Source organism: Lepidochelys kempii, chromosome 1 (assembly GCF_965140265.1).
Source record: "Lepidochelys kempii isolate rLepKem1 chromosome 1, rLepKem1.hap2, whole genome shotgun sequence".
Classification (NCBI taxonomy): Eukaryota; Metazoa; Chordata; order Testudines; family Cheloniidae; genus Lepidochelys; species Lepidochelys kempii.
In genome coordinates this window covers 184,205,265-184,225,197 of record NC_133256.1, presented here as the reverse complement: position 1 = coordinate 184,225,197, position 19,933 = coordinate 184,205,265, and the positions used below count along the sequence as shown (strand labels likewise).

At 43.4% G+C, this 19,933-nt stretch overlaps 1 protein-coding gene across 1 annotated transcript; it reads right to left on the bottom strand.

Moving 5' to 3' along the window:
- Nucleotides 1–144: 144 nt before the first annotated feature.
- PDZK1 (PDZ domain containing 1) lies at nt 145–12,380 on the bottom strand. Its single transcript, XM_073304205.1, has 9 exons — nt 12,283–12,380; nt 10,508–10,719; nt 9,933–10,176; nt 8,843–8,979; nt 6,574–6,769; nt 5,583–5,779; nt 3,208–3,402; nt 2,153–2,452; nt 145–1,063 (listed from the first exon to the last, which is right to left on the bottom strand). The coding sequence occupies exons 2-9, from the start codon at nt 10,715–10,717 to the stop codon at nt 995–997; spliced, it is 1,548 nt and encodes a 515-aa protein (XP_073160306.1). The 5' UTR covers nt 10,718–10,719; nt 12,283–12,380; the 3' UTR covers nt 145–994.
- Nucleotides 12,381–19,933: the final 7,553 nt, after the last annotated feature.

The following is a 19,933-nucleotide window of genomic DNA, read 5'->3' as shown; positions in this document are numbered from 1 at the left end:
TTAATGCAAGTCACTAAGATAAATTTCACCCATGCAACTTAAACGTATAGCTTCCTGAAAACCATTCTCCCAGACCTTGCTCAGTTTAAAGCTGTTGTGGAACATACATCATAGATGGCAGGAGTAAGACCTGGGAAAGAGAAATAGCCACTCTGAATGATTTATTTATGCTTTGTCTCAAGCTTACAGCAAGGAGGTATAGCATCCACTATGGGTACTACAGAGCTGGTTCATATTGCATTAGAGACAAGGTATTGGCATGTAGTCAAACAAAGCTGTTTACACTGAATTACAGACACTGTTCAAACTGCCATGATCTTCAGCTAGGAGAGTGGGGTGGAGGGAATGGTGCTTGTAACTTCTGAACAGTGAACAATTAAGTTAACCTATTGTTTTGAATGGACAATATCTACAGCTTGTTAGCAAGTGAAAGGAGAGTTATTCACAGAATACATTAGCTTATCATGATATATTACATCTACTGGGTTAAACTGATTGTGTTACAGTAAATATAGCATGTAATAGCCACAGTGATTTGGCAGATGGGCTTTGATTAGGAGGAAAGAGGTCTCTTGTGGAGGACATGAGAGATCAATTTCTATGTTAAGGAGCTTTCTTGTGCTTAAAAGGCCAAAATACTTATTGATTTGTGAATCACATTTCCTCCCCCGCAAGATGACAGATGTTTCTGATTAGTCATTTAAGCTTTTACAGAGCAATAGTAGAAGTAAGTAACTGTCCACTTCACCGAGCAGAAGGCCAATCAACTACGATTAGCAGCATTAGATAAGTGAGTGATAGTTCTTGGGGGTAGTGGGATGTTCCCCTTCAGGGAAAGCTAGTTAGAAGGAAGTCACTGTTCCCGTCCTCACAAGTATGAAGTTCCATAGCACACTGTGGTTCTGGGAGGTAAAAGAACAAAGACTGCTCAGAGGAAGAGAACTTTTTTAAACCTTGGAAGACGTCTGATTGGTTTCTGTTGTGGTCTGTCTCATCATAACTGTGTGTCATAATCCTCTTCTGCTGAGGCGATTGAGAGTGAAAAGGAGGAGGAGGAGCTGGCCTGTGGAAAAGCAATAAGTAGAAATTTCTGATTATTTTATGGTTGTAGATAATGTGATAGAGATTCCTCATGCCACTGTGAACTATCAGTCTGTTCTGAACCATGCCCAGTAGGTATTTGACTTTGCATGAGGAGCTAGTGAATTGCTCTTTTAAATGCACTTTACAAAGTGACTAAATTATCTAGTGTGAATTCCATGTTCTTGCTCAACTTCCATATCAAATCCACCAAGGTCACAGATAAAAAGAAGGGTTTAACTATAGCTCTGCAAACCCAGCCTTGGACGTAAGACCATCACTGAAAGAATCTGCAGTTGGAACTTAGTTAACAATTCTGGTGATAATATGTGTGGAGGAATAGAATCCAGTTCGTTTCTTCCAAGCTTTATTGTGTCTCCTGCATGAACAGGAGTAAAAACTTGTTTATTTTTCACAGCAAAGAAGATAAGACCCTGAATCCACACAGGGATCAGAGCAGTTGAGTACTGGTGTCATTTTTCTGACAATAGCAAATTTCAAACTCTTGTTGCTGGCACAATTTCCCTGGACCAGCGTGGTCAGAATATTTATTTTTTTTCTCAGGACCTTTGTTGGTCACACTTTGTCACAGTCTACCCATCCCACACCCACCAAAGAATCTGCACTGTTTTAGAGCACTTCACGTGGTTTTCCCATGTTCACAGGTGTATTTAAGCCCTGTTACTTGGGTCCTGTGCTCCCTGTGGTTGGACAGAGAATTCCTGAGGATATGGTTCTCATCTACATTAATGAATGCTATACTGGGAGTATTTCCGTGCTCTCTCATGCTCTTTCTCACATACTCATGTGCATACATACGTTCTCTCTCTCTCCCCCTCCCCTCCCCTCCCAGGGTCCAGTAGATACTGTGTCTGTGGAGTAGGGAGAGAAGGCAGTTCTACCCTGCTGTAACCAGGTGTGCCTCTCCATACTAATTAATGTAGATCAGATCTTGTAAATCCAGAATACAACTAGAATTCACAGACCCTACCTCAAGTGAAATTAGTGACTGTTTCAGGTTCCTTTCCCCACCACCTGGTCGGCAAAATTTGGTTAACTCAAGATTACCCACCCTTTCTCTTGGTTCTGGTGAGGTCCTCTCAGGCTCTGCTGGTGGGTTCTCTGTATAAGCAGGAGGGTCAGTAGTGTCATATAGCTGATCTGCCAGAGAGGCAGTAATAGGAATATTCTGAGACTTAAAGTATTCATAGGTTGCTTTTCTGCACACCAGTAGCGTCAATCTGTCACCACTGTCACTGATTTTTGCTACAACCTTGTCATAGGTTTCGTTCAGTATGTTCACGCCATTCACTTCCACCAAAATGTCCTCTTCTTCCAGTCCCGCTGCATCAGCTGGCCCACCTTTCCGTATCTGCAAACACAGGCTCTGAAGCTGTGATACCAGCACAGTACCATTAAAGTTGAATTAACACCCAAGTATTATAAATAGAGAATGAATATTCTGTGATTTTTTTTCCCCAATACAGGAGGTAGAGTAAGGATTGGAAAAAATTATTCTGGAGCAGAACTTAATTGGAGAAGGAGAAAGGATGAGACTTTTAACATAGTATTCCAATATATTCCACTTTTATTACAAGTTCTGTAATGGGTTTTGACTTGGACAGGACTTGTGTTGTGGGGAATTGGCCATGGTGGTGGTATCATAGGGGATCAGAGAATGGTTTGTCATATTTTATCTTTTTATAGTGACTTGTGGATCTCAGATCCCTTGCATATATTATTATATTCAGTACAACACTCCTGTGGGTTAGGTAAATATTAAGGAAAAAGAGAAAATAGAGACAAAAGTTATGCAATTTACCCCAGAAGTTTTGCAGAGCTAGGAATATATCCCAGGTCTCCTCACTCCCGCTCCTGTACCTTGATCACAAGACTATCCTTTCACCTCTAGGGGTATGAATTCATCCTGAGTTCAAGGACAAAAACCTCTGCTACCAGCCAAGTGCACATAGGACAGACCTTGCCTTTTTGTTACGTATGGCTTAGAATGACTTGCTCTGAGTGTAGTCACAGCACAGAAAGTAGAGAATGCATGTCTAACTGTAGCACAAACTGTCCCTTCCGGTGTCTCATCCTTCTCCCAGGCTAGAAGCCCCAGGTTAGTACCTCTTTGATGAACTGCATGGGCATATTCTTGGTTGTACTCAAACGGAAGCCAAATCCACTAGGACCCTTCACCAGCCTGCAGATTTTGGGCTTGTGATTCACCACCTGCTCAGCATGTGAGGTCGGCTCTTCCTTTGCTTCAGCTGGAAGGGAATCTTGTCTTTCCCGGTAGTACAAACACGGGGAAATTTGAGCCTGAAAGACCAAAAGCAAAGGAAAGAGTTTATATGAATGTAAAAACTCCTACAGAAATCTCTGTCTAAACTAAGGCTGTCAATTAATCGCAGATAACTCACGTGATTAATCTCAGTTTTAATTGCATTGTTAAACAATAGAATACCAATTGAAATTTATTAAATATTTGTGGATATTTTTCTACATTTTCAAATATTTTAATTTCAGTTACAACACAGAATACAAAGTATAGACTGCTCACTTTGTATTATTTTTTATTACAAATATTTGCACTGTAAAAATGATAAAAGAAACTGTTTTTGAATTCACCTCATACAAGTACTGTAGTGCAATCTCTTTATCGTGAAAGTGCAGTTTACAAATGTAGATTTTTTTTGTTACATAACTGCACTTGAAAACAAAACAATGTAAAACTTTAGAGCCTACAAGTCCACTCTGTCCTGCTTCTTGTTCAGCCAATTGCGAAGACAAACAAGTTTGTTTACATTTACGGGAGATAATGCTGCTCGCTTCTTGTTTACAATGTCACCTGAAAGTGAGAACAGGCATTTGCATAGCAATTTTGTAGCTGGCATTGCAAGGAATTTATGTGCCAGATATGCTAAACATTCGTATGCCCCTTCATGCTTCAGCCATCATTCCAGAGGACGTGCTTCCATGCTGATGATGCTTGTTTAAAAAAAAATGTGTTAATTAAATTTGTGACTGAACTCCTTGGGGGAGAATTGTATGTCTCCAGCTTTATTTTACCTGCGTTCTGCTATATGTTTCATGTTATAGTAGTCTCGGATGATGACTCAGCACATGTTGTTCATTTTAAGAACGCTTTCACTACAGATTTCACAAAACGCAAAGAAGGTACCAATGTGAGATTTCTAAAGATAGCTACAGCACTTGACCCAAGGTTTAAGAATCTGAAGTGCCTTCCAAAATCTCAGAAGGATGAGATGTGGAGCATGCTTTCAAAAGTCTTAAAAGAGCAAAACTCCAATGCAGAAACTACAGAATCCGAACCACCAAAAAAGAAAATCAACCTTCTGCTGGTGGCATCTGACTCAGATGCTGAAAATGAACATGCGTCAGTCTGCACTGCTTTGGATTGTTATCGAGCAGAACCCGTCATCAGTCTGGACACGTCCTCTGGAATGGTGGTTGAAGCATGAAAGGACATATGAATCTTTAGCGCATCAGCATGTAAATGTCATGCGAAGCCAGCTACAAAAGTGCTATGAGAACACCTGTCCTCCCTTTCAGGTGACAATGTGAACAAGAAGTGGGCAGCACTATCTCCTGTAAATGTAAATAAACTTGTTTGTCTGAACAATTGGGTGAACAGGAAATAGGGCTGAGTAGACTCGTAGGCTCTAAACTTTGACATTTGTTTTGTTTTTGAATGGAGTCTTTTTTTTGTGCATAATTCTACATTTGTAAGTTCATCATTCATGATAGAGATTGCACTACAGTACTTAAGTGAATTGAAAAATACTATATCTTGTTTTTTACAGTGCAAGTATTTGTAATAAAAATAAAGTGAGCACTGTATACTTTGTATTCTGTGTTATAATTGAAATCAATATATTTGAAAATGTAGAAAACATCCAAAAATATTTAAATGGTATTCTATTATTGTTCAACAGTGTGATTAATGATACGGTTAATCTTTTTAATCACATGATTAATCTTTTAAAGCGTTTGACAGCCCTAGTCTAACATCTTGTTGCGTTTGAAATCTTTACAACAGTCAGTATAGGTCCCACCTGTGAATTTCTACTTGCTTATTAAAACCTCTTAGTGATAGAGGTAGAAAGTTGCAACATGCTCACAATGTGAGCAGGGATTTCTCCTCTAATTCATGTAGGAAACTGCCTGGTAGTTGCAATTGGTTAGCATGTTGGTCTCTGCACTGACCTGCTCAAATATGGTATTGTTCCAGTAGTATATAGGAAGGTCTAAGGCAAGAGTAAATTGGAAAGTTTAGTGACATACTGCAGAAATCTCTTCTGAGGGAGACTGAGACATGAGCCCATCTCAGATGATCGCTATAGCGAGTATTTGAATAAGGGCTATTAAAAAGCCTTTGAAATGGTGCTTCTTTCAGAATGGACCCATTATTTCATTGCTGCCCCTGTCTTAGCTAGTGAGGAGCTGTGCAAGCCCAGCCTCAGCCTGCATTGCCTTACCAGTTTATACATGGTGTCTGTCTGCTTATCCACCACCAGCAATGTGGTCTTTTCCCCACACCTCTTAATCTTCTCCACCACGGTGTCGTGATCCAGTGCCTCCACTGACTCCCCATTTACAGCGACCAGGATATCGTTGTCCTTTAGTCCCGCCTTGGCTGCTGGGCTGCCAGAATCAATGTCCTTAATTAAATGACCTGATCTCCAAAAAAATAAAAAAAAGAATACAGGCCTAGTTCAAATAGAGAAAAGCAGTTGTTCATGGGATGTGTTTGGTTTGGATGATAAAAGATATTTAAGATGGTAGAAACTCATTCTTTGATTTCAGGTTGAAATAAGGTTCCTGATTTAGCTCATTCTGCAGTAACCCTAGTGCAGAATCTAGATCTCCTTCCAAGTGACTAGAATACAGGTTCCTTTTCCCCTGAACAAGACACATGGAAGTTGTGGTTTACTCTGAGAAAAGGGGCGGGGGAGTTTAAGCCTACTTAAAATTGAGTGCTTCATGGTTTTGGTGAACCCAGTTGTGAGAGAGCAACTAAGGATCCCTTTCAAGTGATTCAGATAAGCCAGGATTCTATTGTGAAAAAACATCAGACATTACTCTGGACATGTTGCTGACCTTCAAAAATGTGGGGTTGGAGGCTGCCCCAAGTGGAGATTATGGGAGCTGGACTGTAGTGGGTGAGGAGGGCCACAAGCAGCACTGTGGGATGTTCCACCTCAGATGGGAAGGTTTGTTAGAGATTCATAGATTCCAAGGCCAGGAGGGATCATTTGTGATCATCTAGTCTGGCCTCCTGTATAAAACAGGCTATAAATTGGGGGTGCCTGGCTGTGGTGAGGTGTGTTTGGGGGGACTGGGTTGGCAGCAGGGCAGGAAATGATCTTTCCAAGATGAGTAGTAGGCACTGGAGAGTAGGAGTCCTGCAGGCCCCATAAAAGCGCACTACAGAGCATGCAGGGGCCTGGCTGATGGCTGGGTTCTCACCGTTACCATTTTGTTCCTCCCTCAGATAAAACCCATAGCCGTTGTCTCCTTTCTTGAGCTCCACATGTCGGGGTTTATGGGGAAGCAGTTTCAGGCTGGCTGTGTCTCTTTTCAGCATCATCTGGTGATTGCTGTAATACTGGTCAGTTTCATTGTCTGATAGCAGAAACACAACATGGTTCCCAGACTTCTTCACCTGCAACGACACACACACACAATTTCAAACACAGGCCTTTGAGTGGAGCATGGGGGCTGTGGAGAGCTTTATGTTGGCAGGTTCTTTGATGTACAATGGTGGGCTCTAGGTGAATGGGATGTAGGGTCTACACAGACTAGGTTGTGGGGTGGTGCTCTAATATGTGCACCCATGTGCTGCCTATATGACTGTAGACTCAGCCACACCTACCACAAGTTGCTATAACATTCAGTTCTGACTGCTCTGGAGCTATTTCCATCCCCCTACATTCCATACCCTAACTTTGTGTGTTTTGTCTATCCCCATCATATCTCTGCTTCTCTACTCCCATTCTTCTCTCCATCCTCACTCAAAACCTGCATGTTTTCTCTCCTTATAAAAAGTATTGCAACAATAGTACAGAACACAAGTACTGCAGTTTTTCATAGTTAATATAGTGGTTTGGATCATTATAGTGGATTGCTTCGCAAACTTATTTGATTGCCCCCCCCCCACCTTCTTTGTGTCTGTAGTAGTTTGTGTCTTCCCACCATGTACAAATACTGCCACCTAGCCCTGAAGGCAGAGCTGAGAGCAGCGGCTGCTGGCTGGGTGCCCAGCTCTGAAGGCAGTGCTGTGCCAGCAGCAGCAGCACAGAAGTAAGGGTGTCAATGTAAAAAGAGAGATTCAGCAATATCACTTTTCACAGCAGACTTAGCGCCCCATGGCCACCCTTATTTCTGCGCTGCTACTCCAGGATTGACAGCCACCTCCAGGTATGGGATTGGGACAGTGGGGAGGAGAACCTGAGCCTGTGCTGTCTCCCAGTAAGGGACTGGGGGGAGGGACAGGGGGGAAAGGAGAGGAGAGCCCAAGGCCGGGAGGCGGAGCTCCTGCTGTCCCTGCCTCCCAGGAGTGCATGGCCCTTCTGCGTGAGCCCCAGCCACCCAGGGCTGACAGCCAGAGCGCTATAAAAACAAAAACAACAACAAAAAACCCCCCACACAGCTTGCATCTCCCCTGGGAGTTTGAAAACCTCTCCTGGGAGTTTGAGAACCGCAGTGGAAAGCTGTAGGATTTGTAGTTTGGATAGTGGTACTCTGAAAGCTTTTCTAGCCCAAGCTGCTTCATAGTCATACTATGTTTGAATGGTTAAAGTCTCAGCATGTGTGATTTTTACCAAAGAGACTAATGGAAAAATCACATGTTCTCTTCTTTCCATCCTTATCTCTGATGCTACCCTCAGTGGATCAGTGTTTGATTTGATCTCTTAAACTACATTCATTATATTCCCTAACACCAAGAAGATCTTTAAACCACCATCACCACAAACAGGAATATACCAGTTGTTGGGAGGATGTGGCAGAAGGACATTTCATGATCAGAAATGCAGGCTTTCTTGCACACTTTGTTTGCTCTGGGCCCCTTTTACTGACAGCTAGGTTACATTATTTGGCTCTGATCGAGTCCTTAAACTGCATTGTTAAAAATAGTTTTGCGTTTCTTAGCAGGAGGGAATCCCATTTCATGGAAATCCTCCTCTTTCCCTAACTATCCAGATCTTCACATCAAACCCTCCTTCAGGTAAATCATGGAGCACAAACTTCTGTGCTTTCCAGTCTTACCATCCTAATATTAGAAAGATTCCCCATTGTACTGGACTCCATCCCAGACATGCTGACTTCATCCTCCTGGGCACCACAAAGATTTTCAGAATTCCTAGAACTATGCTGCCATTTATTTAATTAGGCTTATGGCAACAGTACAGTTGTGGTGCTTACACCACTCGGGCCTGACTTGAGGGCAGTATTCTTCCAAAGCAAGTTTAGGGTGTCTGGTGGAAGTCTGACTTTCAAAAACAGCCAAACTTTTCGGCAGCCTTGCACTCCAGCTACTCTGACCCATCCAAGAAACAAGGCCAAAGTAGCAGCATATTTTGGGACTGAAGTGTTGCTGATAATGCACGGTATTGACCTCAGCTTTTTCACCTGCTCTGTGAATGCATTCAAACAGTGTTGACACTGCTGCTCAGTAGCCTCAGGAAGAGGAACTGGCCTTAAATGAGGGAAGAAGAGGAGTCGTGCTAGCAGATACCTTTTCAACCACTTCCTTATGTTTGTCGTTTTCCACGTTCTTCCCATTCACTTCGATCAGGCGGTCGTTATGTTGGACTCCTGCTTTTGCAGCCACTCCTTGCGGGGACAAGCCTATTATGAAGACTCCCTTCTGACCTAGAACAGGTGAGAGAACTTACTATACAGAGCAAGCCACTGGAACATGCCTGCACTGATTGCCAAGCAAATGCCATGCTGATGTAAGGTGCTGTAGTGACAGCCCTGGAGACCAAGGGACTCTGTTTATCCACAGAAGAGGTACCATGACAGCACAAGTTTTCTCTACACAGCCGCACCTGTGTGCCTTATCCTGACCCTGGAGGGATAACCTAGAGAGGGAAGGGACCTTCATCATCTATCCCAAACTATTGTTTGCCTCTCTGCTGAGAGTGCCCATGGCACCAATTATGGTGGCTTGGTTGATCGTTAGTACTACTGAGAATGGAGTGACTCTAAAGTTTGAATTGATTAAGGCCCAATTTTATTATTTAATGTGGCTTATCCACATGTCAGAGTTTCTTGTGTTTAAAAGACTTCCAAATTGCATCCGTGGGTTAGTCTAGTGCACAGTGTGTGTGTTAGCACCCTCCATGAGTTAGGCACTTTCCAAACAGAGAGAGACAGTACAGGTCTACAGAACCCTACCCATTCTTTTGCCTAGCATTTTGGAAAGGACAAGTGTGGAGAGGGTTCAAAAGAAAAATAAAATTCCTTAGTTCAATTTCATGCTTCCCATGTGAACACATCTAGATCAGAAGAAGCTCTTTGCCTTTTACACACTGTCATCCTTTGCTTCAGCCCCTTTCAGATGGTTGTCTTCAGATAAGCTCCAGAACCCTGAGGGCTGGTTCCCACGGTAGTTCAAAGGAGGTGCATGGGACTTGGAGCAATCATTTGTAGGGTGCTTCTGGCAACTGAGGAGGGCCTGGTACAAATGGTTTTAGCAAGTCTGCTTCAACAGCTGACAGAAAATTGGACAGGTTGGCAAAGAACCAACTCCCATCTCCACACCTAACCAGAGGAAATGTGCCCTTGGGAAATTGCCTACCACCTACACCCATTGTTCTCACCAGTTGTGGTTTTCAAGGAGAAGTCATAACTGTTTCTCTCCTTCACCAGGTAGCAGAGCCGAGGCTGTGGAACTGGTGCTGTCACTCCATTCGTCACTGGCGGCTGCTCCTTTTGCTGCTGGGTTGTCTGCTTGTGACCCAACTCTTCAAAGTTCACCCCTTCTTTCTCTGCCTTTTCATAGGATGCCTCATCCAGAATGAGGACAGTTACAGAATTCCCACTCCTTTTGACCATCTCCACTACCTGCAATGGATAGAATGAGCTTGGAGGTGGTAATGGCAGAAAAGCATCCAGATGGTTGATATAAATTTCCCCCTCTGGAGCACAGCACATGCTAGCTCTGCAGCTTCCACTGCCCTTGGTATTTCATCAAGGATCTTTTCCCCTCTGCTCAAGCTCCAGTGAAGCCAAAATGTGAGGTACAAATGATCCTGTGGGCTCAGTTATTCAGCTCTCAGATTTCCCAGCAGGAGTTACTGTGAGGAGTGGCAGGTGACGGTTTGCTGAACTGAATGCCAAAAGTGGGGCTGAGATTTTGAGAAATGGCTGGGACCAAAAGAATAGTCAGACTTACCTGTACATGCTCTTCCTTGTCCACAAACAACCCATTGACCCTCAGAATTCTGTCTCCATCCTTCAGGCCTGCCCTGTCAGCTGGACTGCCCTCCTCCACATTCCGGATGAGGTGACCCAATTTGTTTTTCTCAATGCGCAGATAGAATCCATAACTCTCCCCCTCTTGTTTGGTCACTTTGCATTCTCGAGGCTGGAGAGCAGAGGTCATTTCTGCCAAGCAGGATGGAAAAGGGGTGTGTGTAAAAACAGGACCAGGAAAAGAAGTATGTCCCCATTAAATATGCACTGAGTAGGTCATTTGAGCCAAAGTGTTTTTAACAAAGATAAAGAAAGAAGAAAATGCTTTTGTCCTCCATCTTAGATGAAGATGGTGTCTGCCTCTTGCTAACGAGGAGACTGACTGAAGGCAGAATGCCAGAGAGAACTTTTCTGCTGTGGAAAATAAGATGGGAAAACTGTGGTCATGGTCTCTTCCAGAACTAGGCCTCACGGGAGAGAAACCATACTGCCGATTAAGCTGACAGGAGTTGCCAGTGGTAAAGAAAATTGAGGTGTGGCTAAAATGGAATTCTTAGAAGAGGGCAAGATTAAGAAAGAAACAGGTAGCTTTGAGCGAAGTGACCTTTCTTCATACTACGAGGTGGGATGGAACTCTTCTTTTGGGTGCTAGACCATTATGCACACGCCACTCTTGTCAATCCAGTTATATTCTGGAATAGTTATTTCTAGTTAACTCCTTGTGTGGACCCTCTCATTCTGGAATAAGAGTACCTTATTCTGAGCTATTTAACTAATTCAGAATAAGATACTCTTATTCTTGAATGAGAGTGCCCACACAGAGTTAATCAGGAATAGTTAGTCTGCTTTAAATTCACACCAGATTTTATTCTAGATTAATTTTCATGTGTAAACAAGCCCTAAAACAACCCCCCCCCCTTTCTTAAAAAAATATAGTTGTCCCTTTAGTGAAGAGGCATAGGTGGCTCAGGCCAGCTAGCGTATTGATGGTCAGAGGGGCACAGATGTGTTATGGAAGCTGAAGGAAGATACTGGAAGCTTTTGGTATCTTGGGACCCTGCCCATTGATCAGACAGCTGGAAGGATTTAATATACTGCAGTACCTCAAACTTAGCTCGGAACATATCCACAAAAGGGAAATTAAGACTGAAGTAAATTCTATTGTAGCAGGTGCATCCTTTCCTAGTATCCACACATACTTTTATCACTAGACCCAATTTGGAAAATTTCTCCTGGCAGAGGTTCTTCAGGCCATCCCAAATACAGCTCCCCTGCAGGTAGAGAAGAGGCGCCCACAGCACATGATTTATCTGCCTTCCCTTTGAAAATTCAAGATTTACCCTGTTTCTAGCCACCATGCAGTTGTACTATGGCAAATCTTCAGTGTAGAAAGGCAAAGCTACCACTTGTACTCGTGGAGCTTACCCTGCTGGAAACCAGAGCAGGCTGCATTGGTGAAAATTGCAGCTCATAGCGGTTTGTCCTGTGAACTCTAGGAGTTTACACCAGAGCCTGAAACAGAGGCAAATCCCAGTGTAGACAAGGCCTAAGAAACATTCAAGTGCAGGGGAAGGCAGATGGTGAACTCATGCACCTCAGAGGGAAGTGGGGAAGCTAGCATTGGGCTCAATGTTACTTCTCCTTTTGCTGCTTTATGGGGAATGGGAGTAAAAAACCTACAAAGGTAACCAGGATAGTAACTACGGGATGTTTTGGGGGGAAAGGGGTTAGTGAAGAAAGAAGGGAAGTTCTTACCTGTGTCTGCGTGGAGCTGTTCTCTAGGGAATTCTTTCCAGCAGTCTCTCCTTTGGCTGTACCTATAGGTACAGCTGGACTTTGATTGAGCAAAGGTTGATTTAAAAGATGATTTATTTAACTGAGTCTCACTGCATGTGTTCACCTATTTGATAACCAGCCTGTAGAGGTGCAAATCATTTCTCCTTTCTCAGCAACTTTGAATTCTGCTGCGGTGTTTCATTGATCATTATACTCTCAAACTCAGACCTTCACAGGGAGCAGATCCAAGATAAGCCTGATCTTTGCTCTTGGTCAGACCTTTCCCCTGAGAGAGACAAGGGTTCCCAGGGAGCAGATCCAAGACCTGGCTTATCCACTAGGAATGAGCCTCTGCAGACTCTGGTGACAGACAGACGGACTCAGCTATTGGAAATAACACTTCTGTTGCACCTCTGCTGGCTGTAGTCTCCAAATTAGTAACTGGCCTACTTACAGTGTGGTAAAATGGCATTGTGGGGTTCCATGTATAACGTCTGATTGTTTCCATAGCAAATTAGCTCAGTTTACAACGAAAAGTAAATTTAAAGGACACATTTCCCTGTGTAAACTGAGCAAATTTTCTATGGAATCAGTGAGGCACAATATCCATGTCTGTCATGGGCTAAAGAATAGGAACAAACAGTCCCAAGAGGGGTATGGGTAGAGGACGTGAAAGGCATGGAAATCTCAATCTGAATGTTGCGTTAATATGATCTTTGCATATAGACAGGATGAATGTGGATATATATACATACATATATGAAAGTCTTCCTACTGGACCTTGGGCATGGACTCTGTGTGAGTTTGCAAGGCATGCTGAGGGTAGGAATTATTATTTGTATTAAGCCCCATTGTACTAGGGGCTTAATACATAGTGAGACAGAGTCCACTATGTATTAAGCCCCAAACAGCTTACAATGTAAACCAACATGAATGACAAAGAGTGGGCAGGAAAACAGAAGCAGAGAGGTGAAAAGCAACATGTCTGAGGTCACCCAGCAGGTCAGTTGCGGAGGTGGGAATAGAACCCAAGTCTCTCATATCCCAGTCTTTTCCATGGGTCACGTGCCCCTCCAGGAGCAGCATGATATTTGGGTAATGTGTCAGGTGGTTTTGTTGATGTAATGTAGCTTCATTTGATATTCACTAAGGGCCAGTTGGTTCAATGAGCTTGGTGGGTACAGATGAGGCTGTAAGAGTCATGTATTGTTTTGAGAACAGTATTTTACATCTATATAGCAGTTCCAGAGGGGTCAGAATATGGGTGTAGGCTGTGTGGGTAGGTTCCGGAGGGGTTGAGGGAGGTAGTGTTAGGGGAGTGTCTACCAGTTGAGGGTGCGGGATTGGGATTCTCTTGTTCTGGTGGATGAGTTGCAGGAAAATTTGGTAACTGGGAATGGGGATGGGAATGATCTTTAGGTATGAGTGTGGTGGGTTTGGCCCTGCAGCTGGGCAGGAAAATGGGTGTGGGTGCATGAGTAATCGGGCAGTGAGGCCAGGGCAAGGGGCTTTGGGGAAGGGTGAGGCAGCATTTGCAAGTGTATGGGCCACATTAAAGCATGGGCAAGCTAGGCATGTGCCTAGGGCCCAATTTGTGGGCAGTGGGGAGGGAGAAAGGGGTCACCGTGAGTGTCGCTCCGACTCTGTGCATCAGGTCACAAGGCCACTCACTCAGATTTGACCCTGTTTCCTTCATAGCAGAGGAGCCAAACCTGAGTGAGCAGTGGTGTGGCCAGTGCTGCTGCCCCTTGCCACTGCTGCGGGGCTGGTTCCTGCACCAGACAACTGCTGGAGCTTGACTGTCATCCAGGCTCTGGATGGGGGAGTGGGCTGAATTAATAGGGGTCATGCGATTGGCTGAAACACCTGGGCTTCATAGGGTTGTCTAGGGTTGCCAATTTTGGTTGGACATATTCCTGGAGATTTCATCACATGATATAATCTTTAATTAAAGATTAATCTTTACTTCCTGGAGACTCCAGGACAATCCTGAAGGGCTGGCAGCCCTATATGTCTACACAGTGAGTGGCAGGGAGTCTCAGCACTTCGGTCTACAGACTTGGGCTCGTTACAATGTTAAAACTAGCCATGCAGACATTGGGGTTCAGTCAGAACTTGGGCTCTGTAGCCTAGGGAGGGGTGTGGGCTTCATGGGTCAAGCCACAATGTCTGCACTGCTGTTTTTAGCACCATAGCACGAACCTGAATCTGTCGTCCCAGGCTCTGAGACTCACGGCCACTTGCTGTGTAGATGCACCCATAAGAGGGGCTGGAAGAACTGATTTTGGAGGAGGAACTGCAGTGAGCAAGTTGGACTCCTATGGAAGGCCCTGAAGTGGGGTCTGGGAACACTCCCTGGAATTAGCACCCTACCCCAGAGCAGGGAAGACTCAAAGATATCCCAAAGGAGCTGAGACTGTAAGGGTACTTAGAGGAAAGAGCTTGGGAGTCAGGGCTCTATCCCAGAGAGATTAAAAGATAGCCCAGAAGAGGACTGGGAACTGAGCCCAAAGGACGACCTGAGAGAGGCCCAAGGTGGGTGAAATAATGTTTTGTTTGTTTGGACTTTTGTTATTCCAGAAGGGAATTGAACGCTGAGTGTGACCCAGCTGTAGGGCTGAGCCACGTGAATCCCGGGGGAGACAGAAAACCTTCGTTCCATAGGTCAATTTATACTTGAGTATTTATAGATGTACTAAGTTTATCACTACACTGTAAAATGTTTTAGAAGAGTTCTGTAATAAAAGAATAAAATTAAAATAAAAAAAATGGAGGCAGGGAGTGCTTGCAGTGCCACATTCAGCCAGCAGGGAGAAGCGCATATTTGGGGACTGAAGTGTTGCTGATAATATGTTGACCTCAGCCTCTCCACCTGCACACCCTATGATAAGCATGTTTGTTTTCAAGCATATCTCTGCCATTGTGGGGGCTAGACGTTTACTTAAAAAAAAAGAGAAAGAGAAAATATCAAAGAAAGTTGATATTTTCATGTAATCACCTGATTCCAGGAGGTCAAAGGGAAACACCAAATATTGCATGACTCATCAGTACTGACACAGGACAGTTTAATAGAATGATTCAAATATTCCATGACAAATTATAAGATCACGTTAACAATGACCAATTTATGGGGTCATTCTCCCCTTGGTTAATTCACCTTTTCCTAAATCCTGGGTGGGGTGGTTTAGGGCCTGGTGCACTCCATCTATTGTGTTCCTTCCCATCTCAGCTGCATTTGCCTCTTTGTGCATTCACATCTGCTAACATTTAGGGAGTAACAGCTTTAAAGCAACCCTGTGTTTTCTCTGCTCTTATTTGATCCTAACAGGTGGTGCTGGCAGATGTGGGCTCAGCAAATTCCTGAAAGTTTATCTGTGCCACCTGAACAATTGCCTATTTATTAGACCTTATTCTAGCTTTGTATCACACATAAATGTTTTACAGGGATTGAAGGTGCACGTTGTGGTGCCTTATTGATCTTAGATTACAGGATCGTATTTGCATGATGTGTTAAGAGAAAAAACTTTGTTTAGCTACAGAGTGTAAGGGCAATCCCAGGTTTTAATAAGTGTAAAGTTAGCCAATCCTCCAGCAAGTAAGTAAAAGAACATTTAGAGCCTCTATAAAACCTCCATCCAAATTACATATAGTAACTATTATGTCCCTATCTTCCAAATGAAATTGAGGCATGGAAGGGTTAAATGACTTGGCTGAGGTCACAGAAAGAGAGAGGAGAATCTGGGAATGGAACCCAAGTTTTGTCAATCCTTGCTCTAACCTAGTGGTCCTCAGTGGGAGAGGTTGGGAACAGGTGTCAAGGGGGTCACAAAAAACCTGTCATTTACGATACTGCTAAATGGGCGGGGGATCGTGGTGTGCAAATGGCTGAGAACTACTACTTTAACCACAAGCCCATTCTGCTCCCCTGTGAGATATCCATTCTTCAGCACCAGGACTGAGGGTTACTTTATTGCTGGCTCCTGAGAAAACCTGCAGTGTCATTATATACAACATAGGAATAGTGAGTAGGGAGTACAGAAGTTATAGTACCTCTTGTATTTGGCAATGGTGTGACTGCTACTGGAATACGGTGTCCAGTTCTGTTGTTCACAATACAAGAAGGATGTTGATAAATTGGAGAGGGTTCATAGAAGAGCCATGAGAATGATTAAAGGATAAGAAAACATGCCTTTTCGTGATAGACTCAAAGAGCTCAATCTATTTAGATTAACAAAGAGAAGATGTTGGAGTGACTGACAACAGATTATAAATACCTACATGGGGAACAAATATTTGATAACAGGTTTTTTTTAATCTAGCATGCAGAGGTGTAACAAGATCCAGTGGTTGAAAGTTGAACTAGACAAATTCAGACTGGAAATAAGCTGTACATTTTTAACAGAGAAGGTAATTAATTGATAATTGTTCCAGTTTACCAGAGGGTCATGGTAGAGTCTCCACTGCTGGCAATTTAAATATAAAGACTGAATGTTTTTCTAAGAGATGCTCTAGTACAGACAAGACTTATTTTGGGAAAGTTCTGTGGCCCGTGCTATGCAGTCAGTGGTCCCTTCTGGCCTGGGAGTTATGACTCTATGAAAAACGTTGTTTCCGCTTATTTTTCTTGTGTACATCTTCTGATTTTTTTTCCTGGTCTCTATACTGTGATGACTGTTTAATGGATGGGGTCCTCTGAGGATTTAAAAATGCAGATTTGTAGTAAACTAAAGAAATGTCTTTTTCTCCTTTTATAATAGTGTCATTTGAACAGCTATTTTGATTTCTGCTCAGGTCAGTGGAAAATAAGGGGAAATATAGACAGCTGCAGCGGCACAGGAGCTAGCAACCAGAGCTGTAAACAGGGGAGTCTGAGGGGGAGTTTGTAAGGGGAGTTTGTCTTGTGGTGCTTGTTGTTTGCTGTGGGTGGTGGTGTTCTGGGGTGGTTTTTGTTTCCCAGATTAAAAGGATTTAGGTGGGAAGGCTGTGACAGATACAGAGGTAGCAGTGGGAGTGACCCATGTAGTGGAAGACACAATGAAGATGACTGGATGTGGAAGCTATGGTATGTACATGATCCTGGAGGGGGCACCTGGTAAGAGTTTTGTCTGTATGAAATGCCATCTGATAGAGCGGATGGAGGAAAAGATCCAAGGTTTGGAGATGCAGGTGGAAAGTCTGGTAGAGTTTAGGAAGGGGTTTGAGCAGATTATGGAGCAAAGACATGAGGTATCTGAAGGGAAAAGCTCAGACTTGCAGATAGAAGCAGGACTGGGGAATTCTGAGTGGGGACTGGGTGAGGAAAGTGGTCAGTGGACGCACGTGACTAAAAGAACCAGGCAGAGGAAAAGACGGGCTAGTGAAGGAGAAATAGAGCTTAAGAATAGGTATGCAGAGTTGGAAAATGAAGAAGGGGCTCAGCAGGTAGTCACTGAAGGTGGAAGGGCAAGGAAGAAGAGAAGAGCAGCTAGTCCTATAGGAAAAGGGGAAGAGTTAATGGAGATTACACCAAATATGAGCCCCAGGAGGATACAGGATGGGTTAAAGAGGATTACAAGGGAGAATAGGAATGGAAAGAACTTGTAGCCAGAGGGAACGGGGGATAGACTGGAGAATAGCACCGTCACTAGGAAAAGACAGGTCTATGTAATTGGGGACTCTTTACTGAGAAGAATAGATAGGCCTGTAACCAGAGCTGATCTGGAGAATAGGAGGGTGTGCTGTCTTCCAGGTGCTAAGATATGGGATGTAGACCTGAGGTTGAAAAGGATTCTAAAGGGAGCGGGAAAGAATCCCCTAATTATCCTTCATGTGGGAACAAATGATACGGCTAGATTCTCACTGGAAAGTATTAAGGGAGACTGTGCTAGGCTGGGGAAGATGCTTAAGGAAATTGAGGCTCAGGTGATCTTTAGTGGGATTCTGCCTGTTCCTAGAGAAGGGCAACAAAGGTGTGACAAGATTATGACTATCAACAGATGGCTTAGGCAGTGGTGCTATAAGGAGGGCTTTGGGATGTATGGCCACTGGGAGGCATTCATGGACAGAGGACTGTTCTCTCGGGATGGACTTCATCTGAGTAAGGAAGGAAATAGACTGCTAGGATGGAGGCTGGCACAACTGATTAAGAGAGCTTTAAACTAGGAATTAGGGGGAGATGGTTGGGAGATGTCCAGGTAATCTCCACATCAGAATTTAGCATTGAGAGGAAAGAAAATGAAGTAAGAGTGGATACAGCCAGGGGTAGGAGGAAGGGCAGTGTAGATACAAGTCTAATAGGTTATACTGTCTGTAGAATGACCGTGACTAGTAGGGTACAGAATGTGAGTGAGGCCAAACAGCAAAAATTAAGATGTTTGTACACCAACGCGAGGAGCCTAGGTAACAAAATGGAGGAACTAGAGCTACTGGTGCAGGAAGTGAAACCAGATATTCTAGGGATAACAGAAACATGGTGGAACAGTCGTCATGACTGGACGACAGGTATTGAAGGGTATGTGCTGTTTAGGAAAGACCGAAATAAAGGTAAAGGTGGTGGAGTAGCACTGTATATCAATGATGAGGTAGAATGTAAAGAAATAAGAAGCGATGAAATGGATATGGCTGAGTCTGTCTGGGCAAAAATTACATTGGGGAAGAAAACTATTAGAGCCTCCCCGGGATAGTGCTTGGGGTGTGCTATAGACCGCCGGGATCTAATTTGGATATGGATAGAGCCCTTTTTAATGTTTTTAATAAAGTAAACACTAATGGAAACTGTGTGATCATGGGAGACTTTAACTTCCCAGGTATATACTGGAGGATGAGTGCTAGTAATAATAATGACAGGTTTCAGAGTAACAGCCGTGTTAGTCTGTATTCGCAAAAAGAAAAGGAGTACTTGTGGTTAGAGACTAACCAATTTATTTGAGCATAAGCTGTAGCTCACGAAAGCTCATGCTCAAATAAATTGGTTAGTCTCTAAGGTGCCACAAGTACTCCTTTTCTTTTTTAGTAATAATAATAGGGCTCAGATTTTCCTAGATGCGATAGCTGATGGATTACTTCAGCAAGTAGTTGCTGAACCGACTAGAGGGGATGCCATTTTAGATTTGGTTTTGGTGAGTAGTGAGGACCTCATAGAAGAAATGGTTGTAGGGGATAATCTTGGCTCAAGTGATCATGAGCTAATTCAGTTCAAACTGAACGGAAGGATTAATAAAAATAAATCTGCAGCTAGGGTTTTTGATTTCAAAAGGGCTGACTTTCAAAAATTAAGGAAATTAGTTAGGGAAGTGGATTGGACTGAAGAATTTATGGATCTAAAGGTAGAGGAGGCCTGGGATTATTTTAAATCAAAGCTGCAGAAGCTATCGGAAGCCTGCATCCCAAGTAAGGGGAAAAAAATCATAGGCAGGAGTTGTAGACCAAGCTGGATGAGCAAGCATCTCAGAGAGGTGATTAAGAAAAAGCAGAAAGCATATAGGGAGTGGAAGAAGGGAGGGATCAGCAAGGAAAGCTACTTTATTGAGGTCAGAACATGTAGGGATAAAGTGAGACAGGCTAAAAGTCAAGTAGAGTTGGACCTTGCAAAGGGAATTAAAACCAATACTAAAAGGTTCTATAGTCATATAAATAAGAAGAAAACAAAAAA

What these genes read in the sequence shown, in the direction of transcription:
- PDZK1 (XM_073304205.1), bottom strand. Translation starts at nt 10,717, where the DNA reads ATGACCTCTGCTCTCCAGCCTCGAGAATGCAAAGTGACCAAACAAGAG. An exon ending in GGAGGAACAAAATGGTAACG is followed by an intron (nt 5,780 to 6,573) that starts GTGAGAACCCAG and finishes TTTGGAGATCAG; the next exon opens with GTCATTTAATTAAGGACATT. An exon ending in CCATGCAGTTCATCAAAGAG is followed by an intron (nt 2,453 to 3,207) that starts GTACTAACCTGG and finishes CTGTGTTTGCAG; the next exon opens with ATACGGAAAGGTGGGCCAGC.